Here is a 22,919-nt window from a genome sequence, read left to right as displayed (position 1 = left end):
TTGCCAGGACTGCTGGTAAATGATGGAGAGTGGCTCCGCAAGCACTTCTGCCAGTTCCCTCAGCACCCTCGGGTGGATCTCATCTGGTCCCATAGACTTGTTTGCATCTAGGTGTTGGAGCAGGTCCCTCACCATCTCCCTTTGAATTGCAGGGGCTTCGCTCTGCTCCCCGCCCCTGTCTGCTAGTTTAGGGGTCTGGATATTTAGGGAACCCCCTGTCCTACTACTGAAGACTGAGGCAAAGAAGGCATTTAGGACTTCAGCCTTCTCCTCATCTTTGGTCACTATGTTACCTCCCTTATCCAGTAGATTCCATTCTCTCTAATCCCATGGAAAAGAAGGACATGGACCTGATGGAGAGGGTCCAGAGGAGGGCCACAAGGATGATCAGGGGGATGGAGCACCTCTGCTCCGAGGACAGGCTGAGGGAGCTGGGGTTGTTCAGCCTGGAGAAGAGGAGGCTCCGGGGAGACCTAATAGCAGCCTTCCAGTACCTGAAGGGAGCCTACAGGAAGGCTGGGGAGAGCCTGTTTAGAAAGGCCTGTAGTGACAGGACGAGGGGCAATGGCTTCAAGCTGGAGGGGAACAGATTTAGACTGGAGATGAGGAGAGGGTTCTTCACTGTGAGGGTGGTGGAGCACTGGGACAGGTTGCCCAGGGAGGTGGTTGAGGCCCCTTCCCTGGAGATATTCAAGGAGAGGCTCGATGAGGCCCTGGGCAACCTGGTCTAGTTGGGGGTGTCCCTGCTGACTGCGGGGGGGTGGGACTAGATGGCCTTTGGAGGTCCCTTCCGGCCTGGGCAATTCTATGATTCTATGATTCTAAAAGCTGGCCTGAGAAATCTTCATCTCTGAAAGCATCCTCTAAGCATCATCAGCGTCGTTGCTCTCCTCACAAACCCCTACTGTGTTTAGGAGATTAGTTTGGTCAACTGTGCCCTTTCCTTTCCGTGCCAAATCCTAACCACAACACATTGGTTAACCTTGCCTGGATAGGAGAGAACCAACCACCCACCCACCCCAACTTTTGGACTGGAGTTAATTTTAGTTGGCAGATAATTGCTCACAGCACCTACCTGAAGATGGAACCGGTCCTTGTCCCTCTCTGAAACCATACTCTGCAGGATGGCGATTTCTTCCCTCAGAGTCCCATTGGCTGTTTCACTCTTGGTGAGGGCAAGAGTCAGTGTTTGTGCCTTCTGTTTCCATTCGATTTCTCCGCTTTCAGTGTGCTTCAAAATAGCAACCACATGCTCCATTTCTTCCCTCTTTGCTTTCCGCTCATCTTCCAGTTGTTGGGTCAACTCCTTCTGCCTTTGCAAGAGACGGTCTTTCTCCTGGAGAACTTTCCTCTTCTCCTCCTCCTCTTCCTCCCATTTTTGGAGTTTCTGAATTTGCTTCTTGAGAGTCTCTGTATCATCTTTCCATCGCAAAGCTGATGTTAATTGTTTGAGGAGCTCACTTTGCCTCCTGAGCTCTTGTTCTCTCCCTCTCAGAGTCTTCTCTAAAGAGCTGACTCTGTCTCTCTGAGATCTGATCTCTTCATCCTTCTTGGTCAGAGTCTGCTGAACATGCTGGAGATCTTCCCGGAGACCTCTTATCTCCTCTTCTATCTCTTTTTGCTCACCTTGAGCCTTGGTCTCCTGTTCCCTCTCAGGCAAGGCTTCTTCCAGGAGCTTCTCTTGCTCTCTGTGGTGGCTAACCTCTTCTTTCTTCTCTGTTAGCCTAAGCTGGAGGTTCTGCAAGGTCTTCAGTTCTTCTTCTTGGTGCTGGAGTTTTTGCAGAAGAGTTTCATTGTCTTCATCTCTCTTCCTCACCGCTTCCTCAAGCAGATTCACTTGTTTCTGGCACAATGTTAGTTCTACTTTCATGCCTTCATCACGAAGCTGGAACATGTTCATTTGCTCTGTCTGCTGGAGGAACGCCAAATGGTTCTCCTTCACTATTTGGTTCATTTTGTCCAGATCCTGCTGTAGACTCTTGGCCTGCTTGCCTTCCAACTCCTTCTGCTCTTGAAGCTCCTGGACACGCGCTTGCAAACACACTATCTCTTGGTCTCTCACTTCTAGAGAGGACTCGGCATGTTCTAGTTTTTGCAGTATGACTTTAGTCTGCATCTCCACCTCCTCCTTTTGCTGTTGAAGCTTGGAGATAGCCTCCTCCAGAACACCTACCTTTTCTTCTCTTTCTTTCAGAGTCAGTTTTGTTGCTTTAAGATTTGTCTGCTCTGCTTTATGCTTTTCCTCCTTTTCTTTGCATGCCTCACATTGCTTTCTAAGGGCTATAATTTCTTGCTCCCTTTCCTTCAGTGCCACTTGAAGCTGCTGCAGAATTTCCTTGTGCTGTTCAGAGTCTTGTTCTTGTTTTTGGAAGGTCTCAATCATTTCCTTCTGAGATTCAATCGTGAATTCCTTTTCCTTCAGTATGGCCTTAGTGTAGTCTAAGTCTCTGCGTAGGACATTCATCTGTTCTGTTTTTTCCTCATAGTTCCATATTTGTTGCTTTTGGATGTCTATGAGCACCTCCTTTTCTTTTAAGGTTTCCAAGGCCTGCTCCAGTTGGTCATGGACAGTCCTTAACTGCGTCTCCATGACTTCTTCAGCTTCCTGGATTTGCTGCTTTTGTGATTCAAGTTCTTGATCTTTTTTAGATAAAGAAAGTGTCATCTTTTCTACCTTACCACGAAGCTCTTGCAGGTGCCCCTCTTGCTGTTCGCTGGACTGCTGCAAGAGTCTGAACTGCTCCCTTTGAAAATCACACTCACTCTCTCTGTCCTTCAGAGCTGCCCTCAGGTGTTCCAGGCTTGCCTGCAGAGATTTCGCCTCTTCTCTCTCCTTTTCCAGTTCTTGGATCTGCTGAGTCAGAGACATAAGCTCTAAGTGTTGCTCCTTCAAGTTTCCTTTCATATGATCAAGATCCACAAGCAGGTTTCTGACTTGTGATGTACCGTGTTGTTCTAGAATCGTTATTTTCCCTTCCTGGAATTTGATCTCCTGGTCTTTCTCCTCCAGCTCTTTGTTCATCTTGCTTACAGCAATCCTTTGTTTTTCTTGCTGCTTCTCCAGCTCCTGTATCTGTTCTTGCTGAGATCTGACCTCCTGGTCTCTCTTCTCCAGCTCTTTGTTCAATTTGCTCACCGCAGTCCTCTGCACCTCTTGCTGCTTCTCCAGCTTCCATATCAGTTCCTCCTGAGATCTGACCTGCTGGTCTCTCTCCTCCAGTTCCTTGCTCATCTTGTTGACAGCAGCCATCTGCAATTCCTTCTGTTTCTCCAGCTCCCCTATAAATTCTTGCTGGGATCTGATCTTCTGGTCTCTCTCCTCCACCTTGTTGTTCATTTTGCTTATGGCAATCCTTTGTTTTTCTTGCTGCTTCTCCAGCTCCTTTATCTGTTCTTGTTGAGATCTGACCTTCTGGTCTCTCTCCTCCAGCTCTTTGCTCATCTTGCTCACTGCAGTCCTCTGCATCTCTTGCTGACTCTCCAGCTCCTGTATCTCTTCTTGCTGGGATCTGACCTCCAGGTCTCTCTCTTCCAGCTCCGTCCTCATTTTGCTCACCATGGTCCTCTGCATCTCTCGCTGCCTCTCCAGCTCCTGTATGAGTTCTTGCTGGGATCTGACCTCCTGGTCTCTCTCCTCCAGCTCCTTGCTCATCTTGTTCATCATGGTCCTCTTCAATTCTTGCTGCTTCTCCAGCTCCTGTATCTGTTCTTGCTGGGATTTGACCTCCTGGTCCCTCTCCTCCAGCTCTTTGTTCATCTTGCTTACAGCAATCCTTTGTTTTTCTTGCTGCTTTTCCAGCTCCTGTATCTGTTCTTGCTGGGATTCTGTCTTCTCTTTTTTCTCTGTTATTTCCTTCATAATCTCATCAAGAGTAGTTTTATGCATTTCTTTCTGCTTTTCCATCATTCTCATCTTTTCCTGGTACAACTTCATTTCTCCCTCCCGCTCTGATAGGATGGCAGTCACATGAGTGAGATTCTCCTGCAAAGCTTTCACCTCTGCTGCCTCTTTCTGGAGCATCTGGATTTTCTCCCACTGTATTTCCACTTCCTCATTTTTCGTTTTTAAGATGGACAGTGTAGTTTGGAGTTCTTGTGCGAGGGAGTGATTCGTATCTGTTGCTGTATTTGCTCGGGTTTCAGAGGCTGTGACTGATTCCTGAAGAAGTTTTACCTCCCATACCAGTTTTTCTTTAGCTGCTTGCAGTCTGTCCCGTTCATGCTGCAAAACAGGGAGGAAAAGATTCAATAATTCCATATATATACGCATACATATATATATGTGTGTGTGTGTGTCTGGGTGCAAAACAGGGAGGAAAAGATTCAATAATTCCATATATATACACATACATATATATATGTGTGTGTGTGTGTCTGGGTTTCATGCTAAATTTGAGCTCCTGCTCCAGTAGTGGGCAAGGGCTGAAGTCTGAGCTTTTAGGAGAAAATTGGAGTTATTCAGTTGTCTTCTCTGTTGGATGTTGTCATGCTTTGGGCCAGACTGGCCACTGAAATGATCCACAGATGCTCTCTTTTACTTCTCTGAAAAATGTAAATTTTCTCCTGTCTCTCACTAAAGATTTGGGAACTGTACTGTATTTATCAATCTCTGTCTGTAACTGATTTTTGGAGTCACTGTAAATGGGGAAGTGGGCAAGTATTGATCATGTAAAACCAGCTGCACTGCCTCAAACATCTGTGCTGGTCTCCTCTATGTCACGGTACCTGTAAGTGCATACCTGGGGAAGAAAGCCCAAGAGTGGGGCAGACTTAGATGATACCTCCCCAAGCCCAGCACTGTTCCAGCTTGTGAGAACCTTCAGTCTCCTCCTGAGCCCACCCAGACCCAACACCCTTTTTCAAGGAGTTCCCCAGGTCTGCTTTGCTGGAAGTGTTCCACCTCCTGCCATCTGCTGCCCCATCAGACAGCTCTGGGTCAGCTCTTGGAAAGGAGCGGGAATGCCGGCTGCCCCCTCGCTCCCTGCCTGTCAGGATGGTGTAGACCTTTCCTGCACGACCCTTTAGGAAGCATCTTTTCCAACTCTCTCAGCCAGTCCCATCTTCCTTTTTGCCCTTCTCTGAACCTCTTCTAGCTCTAGGGTGTTGTACTGGGGAGGAGCCGCCAGAACCACAGCCAGGATCTAAAGTCCAGACTAAGCATGATTAAGGCAGTGGTGTGATGATGTTCTCTCTGTTAGGGAGGAAGGGAAGAGAGAGAACACTTTGTTTACCTTTTTATAACATAAATAAAAAAGTTATGCCACTGGTTATATATATAAGGTTATACCACTGGTATAAGCAATATTCTTCTGCTCTTGTAGCAGTCTGTGGTCTCCCCACAGTCTGTGCTATTGGTCATCTTCATGATGTTTCCTTTGTGGACTGTCTTCTCTTACTCAAGGTGGTGACCCTGCTCGTTCAGCTACAGGGCCTGGCAGGAAAGTGAAAGTCTGGGAAACAAGGAATGATGAGTGGAAGGAAGAGGAAGATGAAAGAAGCTTGGTCAGCATTTGTGTACACTCGATCTTCTCAGACTTGGACTGAACCTGTACAAGATCACCCCAAATCAGCTCTCTGCTGGAAAAAAGTTGCTCCTTAGAATTATTTGCAGAAGGCTAAAAAAATATGAGAGAAATGGCCGTTCCTGGCATCTGCCAGCCTCACCAGGACATCCTTCCTTTGCTTCTCAGTGCTCTCAAGCTTCTGTTCCAAAGCTGCCACCTCTTGATGTAGAGCTACAACTTTCTCCTTTAGAGCAGCAGCCTCTTCCTGCAGGACAGCTTGTTGAGAGTTCCTCTTGCGTTCTGCCACCTGGATCTCTGCAGCAGAAAAGGAGAAGGTGAAAGTTAAAAGCAAAGCAAAACCAAAGGAATTTGCATCCTACAGAGAAAACATCCTCTCATCTGCCTGTCTGTGTTTCCCAGGCCCTAAACCCACAAGGGCTTTCAAATCGGACATAAATAAAGGAAACTTCCATGCAGGGAAAAAAAAGAGAATGAAAGCAGCGAGGCTCAGAAGAATATGAAAATATGTTTGTTCTTCTGCTAACTAAAATTAAACTAAGAGACTGAACTTGAGGACGGAAACTAGAGACAGAAAGAACCGACTAGTGGGACAAGCAGGATCCATCCAGTGGCAGAATGTAAAGTATATAAGCTGTTATCATGTGACACATGTAGTAAAAACTATGAATGTTCCAGAAAAGATAATCATCTAAGGCCTGGAAAACTCTTCTGTAAAGAGTCTGAAAAATGATTAGCTGTTCCATCTCAGAGAGGGAACGTGAAGAAACACTGAACAGGTAAAGGCACTGCACGTGCCCGTGGGGGAGGCAGTGAGCATTGCCCACGCTCTGCTCTTCCTGTAGTCTGAGACAAGGAAAACGAGACAATGAGATGAAAAAACAATTCTGAAGCGGAGAGCGGGAAAGCCATGACAGAAAAAGAAGCAGAGATGCCTGTCCAGCTATGATACAGGGAGGCTAATAGCCCTGGAGGCACTGGGATGGCCTGGAGCTTCGAGGAAGTGGTGCCCAGTTACACATGAAAAGCAGTTTACAGATAAACCCAATGTGAACGTGTTACCAAAGGCCTAAGTAAGAAGTGGCCAGGGAAGTTAGAAATGGTGTTTGCTATGGCTGTGAGCTCAGACACCAAATCAGTATTGGTAAGAAAGCAGGTAAGAAGAATTCAGAAGCACTAGGTACCAGAGGAGAAGGAAAAGCAGCAGGAGAAAGGACGCAACAACACAAGAGCTTAACACTGAACTAACGCTCTGGGAATCTGCCATGTAAGAGGAAAAGAAAATCAATAAAGAGCATAGGGAGAAGGATGCTGTGAGGCATCAAGCCACACCTACTCAGCAGTGACACGTGACCTGAAAGGCATCACCAGTAGCACAGGCAGATGCACTGGATCTTCCTCTTATCAAAAGCTTTCCCTGGTAGTTCTGTCACTAAATCTCATGCTGCTTGTTTTCCCTCCTCTTCCCACCTCTGGGCACTGCACTTTTCCTCTGTGTGGTATCAGAGATCTGCACTAGTGAGACACTGGTTGGGTGGAAAGAAGCAGCTGTACCTTCCTGGCTTTGAGCCAACTGTTTCTGCAGCTCCTGATTGTGGGCACTGAAATGGTCCCTCTCAGCTTGCCTCTCACTCAGCTCCAGCTCCAAGTCCTGTATCTTCTTCCTTGCATCATTCTGGAAGAGGTAAGAAGAGAGTGAACCACCACTGCTGGCAGGAGACAAGGAGGTACAAATGCTAAGGCAGAAAGAGCCAAGGCAGGAGGGGGCTGCTGGACAGTAACAGCAGATGGGAGCATGACTCTCCTGCTCCCCTCGGCAGCAAGCCAACCTGGCCTACAAGAGCTTACACTCGTTCTGGCTTTGGCACTCTGCTCGTAAGCTCAGTTTGGCAGAGGCACAGGATTCTGGATGCGCTGGGCACACGGTACCTGATCTTGCTGAGTCTGCTTCAGGTGCTGGCGCAGGTCTTGTAGGGCTGCTGTCACCCTGTCCACCGTGAGCTCTGCAGGGAGGTCCTTGGCCTGAGAAACAGTCGGGTCCCAGACATTACCCTGTTCTGAGGGGAGAAGCCACTCTGTTTCAAGCTTTAACTACACTGAAAGGGCTCTCAAGCACTGGAACAGGCTACCCAGGGAAGTGGTGGAATCGTCATCCCTGCAGGTATTTAAAACACAGGTAGATTGTAGTGCTTAGAGATATAGTTTAGTGACGGTTGGGGCAGCGTTAGGTTGATGGTTGGAGTAGGAAGGGATCTGAAAGGTCTCCCTTCCAACCCCGGCAATTCTACAATTCTGTGAGGGGTCTCCAACAGACAAGGCCTCTTTATATCCAGGAGAAGATGGCAGTGCCTTTGCTATCATCCTAGAGCACATGGGACAGCAAGACGTGTGCCACAGGCTAACGTTACTTTGATGACCACTAATGTCAGCGCTGCTCCAGGGAAGAATGCACGTGCCCCATTGACTTGACATAACTCGGGCCCTATTTCATTTTGGTGCTGGTCATTTCTCCTTGTACAAACATGGACTTGTCTCTCTACAGGGAGGTCAGGCTTTCAAGACTTTCCAAGGCTTGAGTCAGCCTCAACTGAAAGGACAAGTCTATCACATCGGGACTACAAAGAACCACTCCTCCCTCCATCTGCCCAAGGCTTGAGTCAGCCTCAACTGAAAGGATGAGTCTATCACATCGGGATCTCCTATACGTGCTCTACAGCATCATTAACCCAGCTCCCCACACTTGCCTGAACTCCAAGGGACAAAGTCTCTACTGTCGCAGATCAGGTGGTGGAGAACCAAGCGCAGTTCATCCAGCTGGGACTGGGCTTCCCAGTGGGCACTGCTGGCCTGCTGACACTCCGTGGCCAAGGCCTTTGCTCTGTTCTCTGTGCTACAGAGCCTCAGGCGCAGCTCAGACGTCTCGACCTCCAGCATGCGCAGAGAGTCCCTCAGGCACCGCTGGCCTGCTCGGGACTCCTCCAGATCCTGCAGCAGCTGCTCCTCTCGCGTTGCCAGGCTGGCCTCCTTCTCCAGCACCACCTCCTGCAGCGACTGGATCTACAAGAGATGCACAGAGCCTCAGGGACAGTGCCGCTACTGAGGCAGCGGAGCAGGAAGTAGAGGAAGGAATGAAGGAGAAGTTACTTCAACCAAAAAAACCACACTGGAAACAAAAGGCACAAACCCAAGGATTCAAACTGAGCAAAATACCCATTTTTAGCTTATCTGGAGGCTCAGGGGCCAAAGGGAAGTTTCCCCGTGCCCAAAGGTAAGGTTGTACTGGCTTTCACGCTTTCCGACCCCAAAAGTGAAGCTGTGTATGTGTGTAAAAGGGCAAGAGGTATCTCTCTTCTGCACTCTGAGTGGAGCTGCTGGGCCTGGGGAATAGCAGAAACAAGCCGAGACACCTCGTTGTGCTGGGCAAGGTTGTCTTCTTCCAGGGTCCTGAGGCTCAGTTCCTTCTCTTCCAGAGACAGAGTCAGCCTGAAAGAGAGCATGTAACTCATTACTACACGGTATAACATTTAATAAACTCTTAGGACTTCCAATGCCAAGGGGAGAATGGCTTTGTCTCCTGGTGTTTGTCTGAACTAGGCTGCTGGTTCAGTCCTAAGACAGGCTGGCCATCACACCCAAGCATGTGCCCACTACACTCGTTTCCACAAAAGAAAGGTGAATTATGGGCTAAATACCCTATTGGGTATCCCTCACAGGGGAAGCAAGAGTGCATTGCCTTTTATTTCTTCTCTTCAATAAAGATATGTGTTGCAGATTGGCAGGACTCCAGCAGCTGAAGTAGCCTACCTACCCTTCCTCTCCTCTCTTGTAGTCCTTGGGCAGCCACTAACAGCTGAAACTGTTGAGGCTGGCAGAGACCCTGCTTGAGCCTCTCCAGACTCCAGACTCAAGGAACATTTTGGAGGAATGAGGAAACAGATGGCAATAAGAAACATTCTTGTTTCTTGGGTGCCTGAGAGGGGAATCTGGCTGAGCTCAAAATCATGGTTTTAAAAGATGGCTTCTGCCAACCAAAGGTATCAGCGTGGAAGACCGAAACGAATCCCAAATGTTTAAAATTTATTGGACCCAAGGCAGAGCTGATGGATCTACCTAAGCTCATTATGCTGCAGCTCCACCTGCCTCCTTTGGTGTGCTCCTGAAAGTTTCATTGAACAGTATTAACATGCCAACCTAACAAAAGAACACCTCCTTTTAAGGAAAGGACTACTCTCAAAAAGCCATTGTCTTCAGAAAAACTGCAAGAAAATGAAACATGGATAGCTCAGAACTCTACTTTTTAGGAAATACTGCCAGAGCCACTCATATGCAAAGATCTGCAAGAGGAAACCCACTAAACAAGACCAAGAGTCTCACAGGCCTTCATTTACCTGGCATTTTCACACTCTAGGACCTTCAATGAAGCCTGAAATTCTGTGTTGTGATGCTTCACTTCTTCCCATCGACTTTTTTCCTCCTCCAAGGCTTGCAGACACACTTGCAGCTCCTTGTTCTGACATTCAACCTCCTCCCATTGACTCCTCTTCTCCTCCAGCATCTTCTGGAGGTGCGCCACCTCCAGCACTTTCTGCCTTGACAGCTCTTGTGCCTCACTCAGATCTTGCTGAGCTCTGCGGCCAGTCTCTTGCTGGGACTCCTCGGAGGCTGCTAGCTGAGATGTCAACTCTTCCACCTCAAATAAGACATAACAAAGCAGTCAGAGACTACAGCTTCTCACTGTCAGCCATATCATACACTGTGAGGAAAGGGAAACAGCAGCTTTACATTTCACCCTAGGAGAGAATACCACACTCACAACGAATGCAGCCGACTTAGATTTTTAAATAAGTGATTCCCCACGTTCACCTGAAAATAAACCTTAAAAAACAAGACTAGCAGTAACAGGCCAGCAGAAATCCACTCTGATGGTTGCTGGCAAACAAGCAAAAGCCCATCTGTCCAGGGCAACAGCTGAGATTCAGCTGACCAGTAAGTCTCCTTCAGACCAGCTGGGATGGAGAGGACAGTGGGGTGGCAGTCAGAGGGACTACCCCCTCGGCCTGCTCTGCCACGGAAAGGCAAGGGGAGAGAGCACCTATTTGATCTACCCCCTCGGCCTGCTCTGCCACGGAAAGGCAAGAAGGGGAGAGAGCACCTATTTGACGACTGGAGTAACTACTGCACTTTCAGTCACCTGTTTTTGTAGAGCATCCCTCTGCTGAAGCAAGACATTCATTTCCTCTTTGATGGTTTTGATTTCTTCCTTGTGCCTCTTCTCCACTGCCTTGATCTCACCCTGAGTTTCCTGCAGCTTTTCTGTGATGTTCTGTAAACACAGATGGCAAGCATGTTACTGGGACCTGCTGTCAGGTTCAGCTTTTTCCTCTTTCTGTCTCAAAATCACATTCCTTCGGTCACTGCTTTTCTGGTTTACCACCCAGCTCTGCTTCCACCGTAACCCTTCTTCCCAGTTGCTGATCTCTGCTGATCTCCCCTCCTCAGTCCCAGGACTTGTGTTTTATTGCCTTGTGACTGCCCTTCACACTGTTACCTGGCTCTCCCAGCCTCTCTCAGCTTGCGTCCAGCTGCCAACTGCCTGTTCTTTCAGCCTACCCTACTTGTCAGGCTCACCTGCCCGTTCTCTTGCTGCTCTTTCACCTCCTGCCTGAGCTGCTCGACCTGCTGGTAGGCGTCTCTTAGCTCTCCCTGGGTTTGCAGTAGTGTCTCTAACAAAGCATTCTTCTCACGCTCCTTTTCTAGCAGGACCTGCACAGAAATACAAAGATGGGTTTAAACTTCCCATACAAGATTTGCGTGGCAAGACTCAAAAGATGGATGGGCTCAGGTGTTCTCAGAGCACTGGTCTCCTCGGTCATCACCTACCCACTTGGAGACAAAGCTTCCTAAGTGAGACTGGCAGTGGAAACACAGTCCAGCCATGGTCCATCTGTGATTGAATCCCCAACAAGCTCTTAAGTCTTTTAACAGGAAAACACGTGGCATTTCTCAAGGTTCTTGCCTTGCTGGTGAGGGTCTCTCTCAGCTTCTGTTTGTCTTTCAACAGCGACTTTTGCATCTTCAGCAGTTGAGAAAAGGCAAGGCTGCCAGAGGGCTGAATCTAACAGCTCCTTCAGAAACTCATGCCTTCTAAGTGGGGTTTGGCAAAAATTACTTCTGTTTTAAGGTATTTCGTTATGTTGGGTAACTTAACTGTCCCTCAGCAGTCTGCACAAAGAGGACTTTGGCTAGGACACAAGGTCTCTCAGTGTGTGACAGGGTTGCTTTGGCACAGGAGATCTGGGCACAAAATAGCTTACCAGCAAGTGACTTAAAACACAGCCCAGACAACACCTCTGATTTGCCACTCAGAAATATTTCAGAAGAGTCTTTATTTTTTTTTCCCTTTTCTCAACAATCCTGACACAATCCTCTGTCCCTCTCAAACAAAAATCCCATCCTCATGGGGATTCAGCCCCACAAATTCAGTTTGGACTTAAAAAGTAGTTAAGACTATAAGCACTTATCAGTAAATATCAAAGGAGGGCCATTAAGAGAACTGTGAAGATACTCTGAGGCAAGTCTTAAAAAAAAAAACCAGAACACAACAGCAGCACAAGAACCTCAAGTGAAAGGTGACGTTTTTCCCGGGCTTCCTATGAGGGGTCTTATTCCTAGTCCCACGGACAGCCTTGCTCCCCTTTTGTCTCACCAAATTCAATGTAGAAAACACACAGGGGATGCTCCACACAGCCTGATATCCAGCCATCTCCCACAGCTCTAGCCTTGCAAAAAACCACACAAATTCTTCTTTCACAGTCTTTACCTCTTGCTTGGCATTTTCCATTCTTGTTCTTTGCTCTTCTTGTTCAGCTTGCATGGTAGCAACTTCCTGCTTCATATCAAGCAATTTCTTCTCATGCTCACCTTCTGTCTCTGCCTTCTCTTTTTCCCATTGCTCCAGCATCACCTGCAGCTCTGAATGGTGCCCTTCCCGCTCACTTGCCTGACGAGTGGAGAAAAAGACTTCAAGATGAAGCTTGCAGCCCAAAAAGCCCCCCACATCCTGGGCTGTATCCCCAGCAGCGTGGCCAGCAGAGCAAGGCAGGGAATCCCACCCCTCTGCTCTGGGAAGACCCCCCCTGAAATGCATCCAGCTCTAGAGCCCTCAGCATGAGAAGGACATAGACCTCTTGGAGCAGGGCCAGAGGAGGCCACAGAGATGCTGGGGGGGCTGGAGCCCCTCTGCTGGGAGGACAGGCTGAGAGAGCTGGGGGGGGGTTTCAGCCTGGAGAAGAGAAAGCTCCAGGGAGACCTTAGAGCCCCTTCCAGTCCCTCAAGGGGCTCCAGGAGAGATGGGGAGGGACTCTTGATCAGGGAGGGGAGCCATAGGGTGAGGGGGAAGGGTTTGACACTGAAAGAGGGGAGATTGAGAGGAGATCTCAGGAAGAACTTGTTTGGTGTGAGGGTGGTGAGAGCCTGGCCCAGGTTGCCCAGAGAAGCTGTGGCTGCCCCATCCCTGGAGGGGTTCAAGGCCAGGTTGGATGGGGCTTGGAGCAGCCTGGTCTGGTGGGAGGTGTCCCTGCCCAGGGCAGGGGGTTGGAATTAGGTGATCTTAAAGGTCCCTACCAACCCAAACTATTCTATGATGTCTCAAGCCAAGCTCCTCAAAACAACATGACACTTCATCTCTCCTGCAACCCCCCTCCTAAACAGGACACAGCAGTGGCTTTCTGCCCCCAATAAAGCATGTCCTACTAAGGAACTTCCAAGGAGGATCAGTAGGTGGAATAGAAGATGTCACCTTCCCCTCTGTGATGGCTGCCTGTTTCCCAGCACCTCTCCCCTCAGCATTTCTCTCTGGTTTCAGAGTCTATTTTTACAGTTCAGCTCCCTTTTCAGCAATGAAAAGGTGCAGACAGATAGCAGGGTCAGAAAGAAACCATACCCTCATGCCCTCATCACAAGACAGGCCACCACCTTGGGTACCAGGGACAATGGGCCTGTTCTGTCTGCTTCAAAACCTCTGTCAGCTGCCAAAGGACAGGCAGAAAGGAACAAAGTCCCTGTGAGGGCAGCTGGCAGCGATGCTCAGAGTCTCCTCCATGGCAGGCGGGATTCTGGTCAGAGCCTACCCCTTTGCTGCCGTGCTTTGGGTGGGACCACTCAGCCTTCTGTCCAACTCATCTTATGCCCACACACAACCTGGGGCTGCATTTACTGTCTCAGCAGAGTTCTCTGGCTCTTCACAGGCCTTTAAGGAGGAGCCACGTGCTCTGCTGCCTGTCCTGGTGCCACGTAGCCTGTGACAGACAATGGCTGCCATTCACAGGCTCAGGCTGTTCTCCTAAAGCCAGCCTACAACACTGGCCTGAAGGAGTCAGAAGCATCTTGTTTCCTACCAGCTCTTGCAGAAGCTTGTTTATCTCCACTTTGTGATGGGTCTCCTGAAGCCTGAGGGTGTCGTCGTGCTGCTGTTCTTTTTGCAGGAGCTGCTGCACCATGTCTTCCTGCTCCTGCTTCAGGAGAGATCTCTCTGCTTCCAGCTCCCATTGAAGGCACTTCACTTCCCCTGCAAACATGACAAACGGCGAGATTCAGAGTCAGCACAAACACCCATTGAATTTCAGTGTAGGAGGGATCTGTCTCCAGCTCCTTCACTCCCCAGAAGCTCTGCAGACAAGAGAGCTGGTTTTATTGTAGTAAAATTGATATTAACTAGAAAAATGAAATGTTACGTGTAATCGAAGCATCCAAGGGAATCTGCCGCTGCTGCCCAGAGTCCTCTATGTGGCCTCAAACCTATTTGATCATTTATAGAGAAATAGGTTGATAAGCAGGATATTTCTGTCAAGAGAGTGATGAACTGTCAGCCTGGTCAGCAAACTGAGAAAACCACCTGGAACTGCCAAGATTAGAGGAGAAGTAGGCAAAAGGGAATTTTGGCAGGGGGAGATCACCGACTCATCGACCACCTCCCAACATACCACCTACTCAAAAGAGAATAATGCAAGAAGAAAACAAGAGTCTGTGCACTAATTTACATAGGAAGCAAAGAAATCTTGACCAATCATTAAAGAGAATAACAATGAATGTATTAATCGTTATAATATGAAATAAACAGCGTATAAAAAGGGACATTTTTGATACTAAGGTGTGCTCCCCTTGGGAAGAGCACCCCTTTTCTGCGCATTAATGGAATAAACTTGGAAATCCCTCTGCTCTGCATATTACTGGCTTGCACACCAGGTAAAGAACCCAGATTTGGGATGACAGTTTTATACCACCTTCCCTGGTCAGGGGCATCACCAGAACCATGAGGGTCTCACCTTGTATCACCTCCTTGGCTTGCGTGACTGTGTGAAGCTGGATTTCAAGATGACTCCTGGAGATCTCCAGCTGAGATAAGTGCTGCTGAGCCTCAAACAGGCTGGATTCCAGGGTCTCCTTCACTGTCCTGCAAATGGTGAACACAGAGAGAAAGGAGTTGTTTGCTTCTGACACCCACAGGGAGTTGTTCCACTTAGAAGTGGTTCAAGATCCCTACCCCTGCCTACGGAAAAGGGGTTGTGTGGAAACTCATACACAGAAAACCCATTTCTGCCATTTCAAATAGCAATGGGGGCCCCTCTGAGGGAATGCCCAGGCTTCCCTTATCACCTGGCAGAGCACAGAGAGCCCAGCCCAAGGGGATGGCAATTACCACATTGAAATTACTGCTGTCTGAACCCTGGTACATGGGGAGCTGCACCCATACCATCTGTGCCAGCAAGAAAAACTGGGATGGACAATGGAGGCTGTATCTTCAAAGAGGAGAACAAGCCCTTGGTTCTGATTACACTGGTCTCTGGCCCTCCAAAGTAAATACCCTCCATTTTAACTGACATCAGCGATGGGCAAGAAGCCCTGAAGACTGGCCAGAATTCCAGAGAGGTTTCCCTGCTCGAAAACCCATTTCTGCCATTTCAAATAGCAACGCAGCCCCCTCTGAGGGAATGGCCAGGCTTCCCTTATCACCTGGCAGAGCACAGAGAGCCCAGCCCAAGGGGATGGCAATTACCACATTGAAATTACTGCTGTCTGAACCCTGGTACATGGGGAGCTGCACCCATACCATCTGTGCCAGCAAGAAAAACTGGGATGGACAATGGAGGCTGTATCTTCAAAGAGGAGAACAAGCCCTTGGTTCTGATTACACTGGTCTCTGGCCCTCCAAAGTAAATACCCTCCATTTTAACTGACATCAGCGATGGGCAAGAAGCCCTGAAGACTGGCCAGAATTCCAGAGAGGTTTCCCTGCTCCTGGTGCCACCAGCTCTAGGTCCTGCACCACACTTAACATGCTTTCAATTAGAAACAGAAGCCCCTCCAGATTTTCTGCGTGAGCCTCTGGCTTCACCCTGAAGGGCAGCGTCCTGCTCACACGTCCACAAGCAGCAGCCTCCAATTCTGAAGATGCTGTGTCAAACTACTGGATAAAGCAAGACCGATGTTAGAGGCACAGAAAAACAATCCAAGACTAGAGAGAAACTTCAGGATTCAGTAAATGTCTCCATGGTTTAATTATGGCTCAACTCAGAGCCAAGTTCTTCTGGCCATGGAAGTTGAAGGCACACAGGATGCAATCCTGGTGCAACGATGACCACCTTTATCATCACAGACATCAAATACTGCCCTGCCCAGGGTCTCCTCCCTGCCCTTACCTGGCCTCTGCCAGCTGCTCGGAAAGCCCTTCTCTGTCCCGCTCCACGGCTGCCAGTCGCACCTCCAGGGCAGCCTTCTCCCGCACCAGCAATTCCTTCTCTGCGGACACCTCGGCCAGTGCCTGCCCTTGGCCAGAGGACTCCTGGCACAACTGCTCCAGGCCACTGCGAGCGTACTCTTCCTGCTGGTGAACCTGAAAGCAGGACAAAATCATAGAATCATAGAATCGTCTTGTTGGAAGAGACCCTTGGGATCATCGAGTCCAACCATCTCCCCTACTCTACAAAGTCCTCCCCTACACCATGTCCCTCAGCACTGCATCTAAACGGCCCTTAAACACAGCCAGGGATGGGGACTCCACCCCCTCCCTGGGCAGCCTGTTCCAATGCCCGACCACTCTTTGGGTGAAAAATTCCTTCCTAATGTTCAGTCTAAACCTCCCCTGTTGGAGCTTGAAGCCGTTCCCTCTCGTTCTGTCACTAATTACCTGTGAGAAGAGACCAGCACCAACCTCTCTACGGTGTCCTTTCACGAAGTTGTAGAGAGCGATGAGGTCTCCCTTCAGCCTCCTCTTCCTCACACTAAACAGCCCCAACTCCCTCAGCTGCTCCTCATACGATTTATTCTCCAGCCCCCTCACCAACTTCGTTGCCTCCTCTGCACTCGCTCCAGCACCTCCAGATCTCTCTTGTATTGAGGTGCCCAAAACTGGACACAACACTCGAGGTGTGGCCTCCCCAGTGCCGAGTACAGGGGCACAATCACCTCCCTACTTCTGCTGGTCACACTATTTTTGATACAAGCCAGGATGCCATTGGCTTTCTTGCCCCCCTGGGCACACGGCCGGCTCATATTCAGCCGTTTGTCAATTAGAACCCCCAGGTCTCTTTCCTCCAGGCAGCTCCAGCCACACTTCCCCCAGCCTGTAGCGCTGCATGGGGTTATTGTGGCCCAAGTGCAGGACCTGGCACTTGCCCTTGTTGAAGCTAGGGCAAGTTAAAAAAATGCAGGGAGAGTCCTTTCTCTGGAGCTGTATGGAGAGCCAGTCAGGGACACTCCTGAACCAGTCGAGGAGAAAGAGCTTCCGTACTGTGGGTGACAGCTTAAGAGCATCTGCTGTACATCGCATTAATACCACCCCGGGCTGCCAAAAAGCACTGGCACTGTCAAATTGAAAGCAACGTGGAGGGGCCTACTGGTTGCCAGGGATCAGTCAGCTCCTTCACGACAAACATACATAACCCAGACCACGTGTTTCCATGCAAAAATACTGCATTTTCCAGAACTTGCAGTTGAAAATTCTATCAGAATCTATTCCAGTGCTGGAAATAGTCAGGAAAGGTTGAGCAAATGCAACTTTACTCGCTGAAGAATGGGAAAATACACATGGTTTCTCCTTCTAGAAAAAAAAATAAAAAAAATAAAAAAAATCAAAGTGTCACCTACTTCAGTGTGTAAAGCAGTTGGATGCAATGAGGTGACACTTGGCAGGGAAACAGCCCCTGCACTGAGCAGTGTCATCTAGCAGTACCTGAAAGTCTGGCTGATGTGGCCAAAGAGATGCTACAATCTCTTTGTACAGTAGTTCAGGTCAACAATACCTTTTCCTTGTCTTAAAAAAGAAGTTGTCTCATATCCCCTGCTGGTATTTGAACTTGAAGATTAACCATGATCTTTTAGGTTTTTTTCGTATAACACCTCTGCCAAATGTGTGCCACACAAAGCACCAACTCCAAAACTAAGAGTATCAAACAGAGAACAGACCATCAGAAACAAACAATTCTCTCAAAGTTATCCTGTAACACCTGAGACTGTACAATATGGATCTGACATCTAAATGATGACAAACTCCCTAATCTCCTCCAGTGACATGATTCTCACAAGTTCTTTTTCCAGGGAACCAAAATCAGTCAATCCATAGTGAAGAGTCTTGTGCTATCACCTACTTCTCCTCTTCTTCCTCAAACCCTGAAGAGGCTCTAACAATTCACAGAATATTACACTCATAGAATCATTTACGTTGGAAAAGACCTTTAAGATCATTGATTCCAACTGTAAACCTAACACTAACAAGTCCACCACCAAACCATGTCCCCAGGTGCTACACCTACATGTCTTTTAAATCTCTCCAGGGATAGTGATTCCACCACTGCCCTGGGAAGCCCATTCCAAGGCTTGACAACCCTTTCAGTGAAGCACTATTTCCTAATATCCATCTAAACCTCCCCTGATACAACCTGAGGCCACTTCCTCTTGTCCCATCGCCTGTTCCTTGGGAGAAGAGACCGACCCCCCCTGGCTACACCCTCCTTTCAGGGAGTTGGAGAGAGCGAGAAGGTCTCCCCTCAGCCTCCTTTTCTCCAGGCTGAACACCCCCAGCTCCCTCAGTTGTTCCTCACAAGACTTGTGCTCCAGACCCCTCACCAGCTCCATTGCCCTTCTCTGGACCCGCTCCAGCACCTCAATGTCTTTCTTGTCATAAGGGGCCCAAAACTGGACACAGTACTCAAGGTGAGGCCTCACCAGTGCCCAGTACAGGGGGATGGTCACTGCCCCAGTCCTGCTGGCCACACTGCTCCTGACACAGGCCAGGATGCTGTTGGCCTTCTTGGACACCTGGGCACGCTGCTGGCTCATATTCATCTGCTGTTGACCAATGCTCCCAGGTCCTTTTCTGCTGGGCAGCTCTCCAGCCAAAGTTGCATGTATGTCTTAAAACACAAATTTCAACAACTTCAAGATGTCATTCCCATTCTTAGCCACACAAGACAAAATACATCGACTTGCAGCTTTGTCCCACTCTCAAACAAATGGAGTTTTGGAAGTTGCAGACTTCGCAACAAAAAGCATAAATAGAAACATGCAGCCCTGATTTTTGTGTCAGAAAAAACATTCAGAGCTACACAGTTTGTTTCTTTTGCCACATGAGAGAGTAGTAGCCCCACTCAGATTCACGGACAACACAATCCTCCCTCAGCAGCTTATCAAAGCCAAAAAAGAAGCCATCACAGACACAGCTTCACCAAGCCAAGCAGCTAAATGCCCACCCAGAAGCACCAGGTTTCAGTCTCACCTGGATGAGTTTCTCTTGGGTTTCTTCCTTCTCCTCTGCCAGGATCCTCAGCGCTGCCCGCAGCCCCTCTTGTTGCTCCTCTGCTTCCTTCAGCAGCTGCTCCAGGTGGGCTTTCTCTGCACAGAGCTCTCCATTTGTTCTTTCATGCAAGCTCAGCTTCTCCTGGGCAGAGACCTTTGCTCTCTCCATCTCCTCCACTTTACCCAACAGAGCTTCATTCTCTTGCTCCAGCTGCCACCAAGGAAGCACAGAGGAAACAAAATATGGTAAGATTTACAATGAAGAAGGTTTGGCTTGGACAGAAAAAGGAACATTTCCATACTCAGTCAGTCACACTTTTGGGAGGCAAGAAGTCTGGGAAGCAGCAGCAGCTGGAGACAAACACCTGCCAAGATCTTTGGCAACTCTGCTCACCTGCAGCACAAGTTTGTTCAGTTCCACTTTATCCAAAGCAAGAGCCTCATTGATACCGCTCATGTTCGCTGTTGCAACACGTAGATCAGCTATTTCAGCTCTCAGCTTGTTCTGAGCCCCTGTCAGCTCTGCCACGGACTGCTCTGCCTGAAGAGACAGAAGAACAAAGTGACAACAAAGGCAGGGAAATCCCTGCCTTCGAGCAGCAACTCCCCATCCCCTGCGTGTCTCTGACACACTCCCAGTTCAGCACTCCAAATCAGCACATAGGGACTGACTGCCCCAAAGACCCGCCTGGTCTCATCACTATTTTCCAAGAAGGAGAACAGCATGTTCCCTGTCTTTTATTGACAGAAACAGCATCTGTGCTGGCCTTGCTATCACAAGGTGACCGTACCTTCTCCAGGGCCACGGCCAGCTCATGGTTCTCTTGCTTCAGCAGATCCCTCTGAAGATGTGATTCCTCCAGCATCTCTCTCGCAACTACAAACTCATGCTGTAATAAGGACTGTTTTTCTTCAAGTGCCGCCAAGTCCTTCAGTCTATGAGAAGGGGAGAGAGAAACAATTTTGAATGTAAAAACATTCTCGTTTCCAAACCCAAGAGCACATCCTATATCCCAGAAATGGCAGCTGGGGTGATTTCCAATGGCTATTTACATCTCAAGAACGCTGGTGTTTCTTGACTAGAGCTGCCTCACCCTTTGTCCTTGATGGAGGCGATACATTCAGCACTGAGAAAGTAAAACAAGCTTCCAGAAATCACAGAACCTTTCCAAAAAGTTCAGGTGCTCTCAACAGCTTCCTGCATCTTAGTCCTCTCTCCCTCCTTTTTGATACATGGGATACAAGTTCTTGAGGTAACATAGACTTTTTAAGTCCAGATTAATACTGCCACAATTACTCTTGCCTTCAGCAGTGAAACAATGAAAGAGCCTGCAATCTATTTGGGGAGGAGATGCATATGGATTTCCAATCAAATAACCATAGGATGACAGGATGATTCAGGCTGGCAGGGACCCCAGGAGGCCTCTAGCACAATCTTCAGCTCAAAGCAGCTGGGGTCAGCTTTGGGATCAGTCCAGGTTGCTCAAGGCTCTATCCAGCCGGGTCTTCCAAATTTCCAGGGATGGAATCTGCATAAGCTCTCTGAGTAACCTGTTCTGCTGCATGACTTTTTGTTCTCCTTAAATCCAGTCAGAACATCTCTCGTTTCAGCTTATGCTTGTCATCAACTACTCTGTCAGGTTTGGAGTTGATTTTTTTAACGGGTGATAACGAAGGTACAAGGAGGCAGCCATGCTCTATGTCAGGAGGCAGCCAGACCTGCCCACGTGCTCCCTTCACCTATGCTACAAATGACAAGCATGTAAAATTAACTCTTTTATGCTGGGCTCCTCAAGTCCAGCAACACCCACCCCTGCCCAGAGAAAGCTTTAACGCTCACAGGAGCTCCTGGTCACGACGCACTCTCTCCATCCTCTCCTGCTGCTCCATCTTTTCCCCCTGGGCTGAATCTTCCTTCAGCTGCAGTTCAGTGTTAGTTTGACGCAGACACGAGGCTTCGCGCTCTGTTGCTTCAAGCTGCTGCTGTAGCTCTTCCCTGGTTTTCTCGAGGTTTGCACAGTCACTGCAGAGACAAGAGTCAGTCAGAAGAATTAAGAGGCCTGAAGAGTCATGGATCTCATTTTCATCATTCCAGGATGGAGTTGTGGGGAGCATGGTAAGGAAGAACATGCTCTTTCCCTCATGAAGTAACCCCAGGGAAAGAGGAAGGCAGGCTTTTGCCTTTGCTTGGTGAGAAGCAGTGGTTAGGAAAGGGCATTCCGTCTGCAGAGACACAGCATGTCAAAAGGGAGGCATCTTGTCTTCCAACATTACTCTGAATGTCCAAGAAAGCCTTAGGATTCACAGTAGAGCATGAAAAGCAGTGACAGGAGGACGCTAAAGTGCCAGAGGCACACACGTGGTGAACAGGCGAGTTCTTTGCCCATAACGCCTCTGAACTCCCAAAACTGGAAGCAGATGGCATCTAGAATGCAGGAAAAGGAAGAAACACTCACCTTCTGAGTGCTTCTACCAGAGACTGGAGGTGCTGCTGGTGGCTGCTGGACATCTTACATTCCTCTTCCAGTTGCTCAAGCCTTTGCTGCAGCTTCCTGCACTTCTCTTCCTGCTGCCTGTGCTGGTGCTGCAGCAAACTGATAGAGTCCTGCCTGGCAGAAAGCTCTTCTTTTAGGGCCTGCAAGGAGCGGGCAGGGAAAGAGCACAAACAAGCAATGAGGAGTGGGAAAGATGTCTCCAGATAGCTGGGAGAATCATCAAGCACACAGACAGCTCACCTGAAGGCAAAAACAGTGATGAGGGGGTGGAGATCAAGGAAAGAAAAGCAGTAGAATGTAGAGCTGGTGAGACTGGCAAGGCAATACGGTACTAAGAGTGGGATGGCTAGAAATAAAGTGTCTGAGTGAATGGAAAGGTTTCAGCCTATGTGAGGCATTAGCAGCTGAGCCTGTGGCAGAAATTCTCACCTGTGTTGCTCTTCGCCTCCTCGCCAGTGCTTCCTGAACCACCACAAAGGCACACTCTGCACCAGCAGAGCTCAGACAAGAGAGAAGGTTGCTGCACTCTGCATGCTGGGAACCATCAGAGCAGGTAACACCGACCGTGCTGTCGCTGTCATCTAACACCACCTGAAAGCCCACATCGACTTGTTACTCTTTGCTCGTTCTACTTCGTTTTCTTTATCTATGTCTCCTTTTTTTCCTCCCCCACTTCATGCTGGAGTCATTAAAAACTCAATTATCTCATTTCTTCAGTCAACAAAGAAGTTTTGTCCCTGTGGCCACAAGTACTCCAGGGGTTTCTTACTACAGATCCTATAAACAAGTGTGAAGTGGCCAGAGGCTGCCTGAACCCTCAGTTTCTTGAGGCTCTCAGGAATTACTTTGGTCCCCTTCAGCTTCTCAGAGCCACATACATTAGCACGAGAATAACACAGGAAATAGTAATGAAAGGAAACATTAACACTGCCCAGGGAAGAAGGAATACCGGAAAACAGCAATGAAAAAGCTAATGTTTATAATTACTATCCTCTTGTGCAGTAGCAGTAGCACAAGAGGACAAAAATGGCGACACGAGGCAAAAGAAGTGACTTTGAGAGATACTGTGTAAGAGATCTGATGATTAAACTCCCCTCCATAGAGTGAAGCT

The 22,919-nt window shown here is 48.6% G+C and overlaps 1 protein-coding gene across 3 annotated transcripts in view; it reads right to left on the bottom strand.

The window, feature by feature from the left end:
* Window positions 1-22,919, bottom strand: part of CEP250 (centrosomal protein 250kDa) — a 50,102-nt gene that overhangs the window by 5,527 nt on the left and 21,656 nt on the right. For 2 of the 3 annotated variants that reach the window (XM_014959322.1, XM_014959324.1), the window contains exons 9-27: window positions 22,238-22,399; window positions 21,770-21,948; window positions 21,154-21,336; window positions 20,105-20,249; window positions 19,708-19,854; window positions 19,294-19,524; window positions 16,220-16,413; window positions 14,846-14,973; window positions 13,919-14,088; window positions 12,343-12,522; window positions 11,151-11,285; window positions 10,714-10,845; window positions 9,911-10,212; window positions 8,930-9,005; window positions 8,267-8,579; window positions 7,452-7,579; window positions 7,077-7,197; window positions 5,665-5,819; window positions 1,076-4,222 (exon numbers count right to left, since the gene is read on the bottom strand). In XM_014959322.1, the coding sequence (XP_014814808.1) occupies window positions 1,076-4,222; window positions 5,665-5,819; window positions 7,077-7,197; window positions 7,452-7,579; window positions 8,267-8,579; window positions 8,930-9,005; window positions 9,911-10,212; window positions 10,714-10,845; window positions 11,151-11,285; window positions 12,343-12,522; window positions 13,919-14,088; window positions 14,846-14,973; window positions 16,220-16,413; window positions 19,294-19,524; window positions 19,708-19,854; window positions 20,105-20,249; window positions 21,154-21,336; window positions 21,770-21,948; window positions 22,238-22,399 (6,228 nt within the window). Of the gene's footprint in view, window positions 1-1,075; window positions 4,223-5,664; window positions 5,820-7,076; window positions 7,198-7,451; window positions 7,580-8,266; window positions 8,580-8,929; window positions 9,006-9,910; window positions 10,213-10,713; window positions 10,846-11,150; window positions 11,286-12,342; window positions 12,523-13,918; window positions 14,089-14,845; window positions 14,974-16,219; window positions 16,414-19,293; window positions 19,525-19,707; window positions 19,855-20,104; window positions 20,250-21,153; window positions 21,337-21,769; window positions 21,949-22,048; window positions 22,151-22,237; window positions 22,400-22,919 lie in introns of those variants that run through there. The other variant, XM_014959325.1, reaches the window with a different exon arrangement.

Source organism: Calidris pugnax, unplaced genomic scaffold (genome assembly GCF_001431845.1).
Source record: "Calidris pugnax isolate Ruff unplaced genomic scaffold, ASM143184v1 scaffold409, whole genome shotgun sequence".
Lineage (NCBI taxonomy): Eukaryota > Metazoa > Chordata > Aves > Charadriiformes > Scolopacidae > Calidris > Calidris pugnax.
The sequence above is the reverse complement of the archived record's forward strand: the minus strand, read 5'-3'. Positions and strand labels throughout refer to the sequence as shown.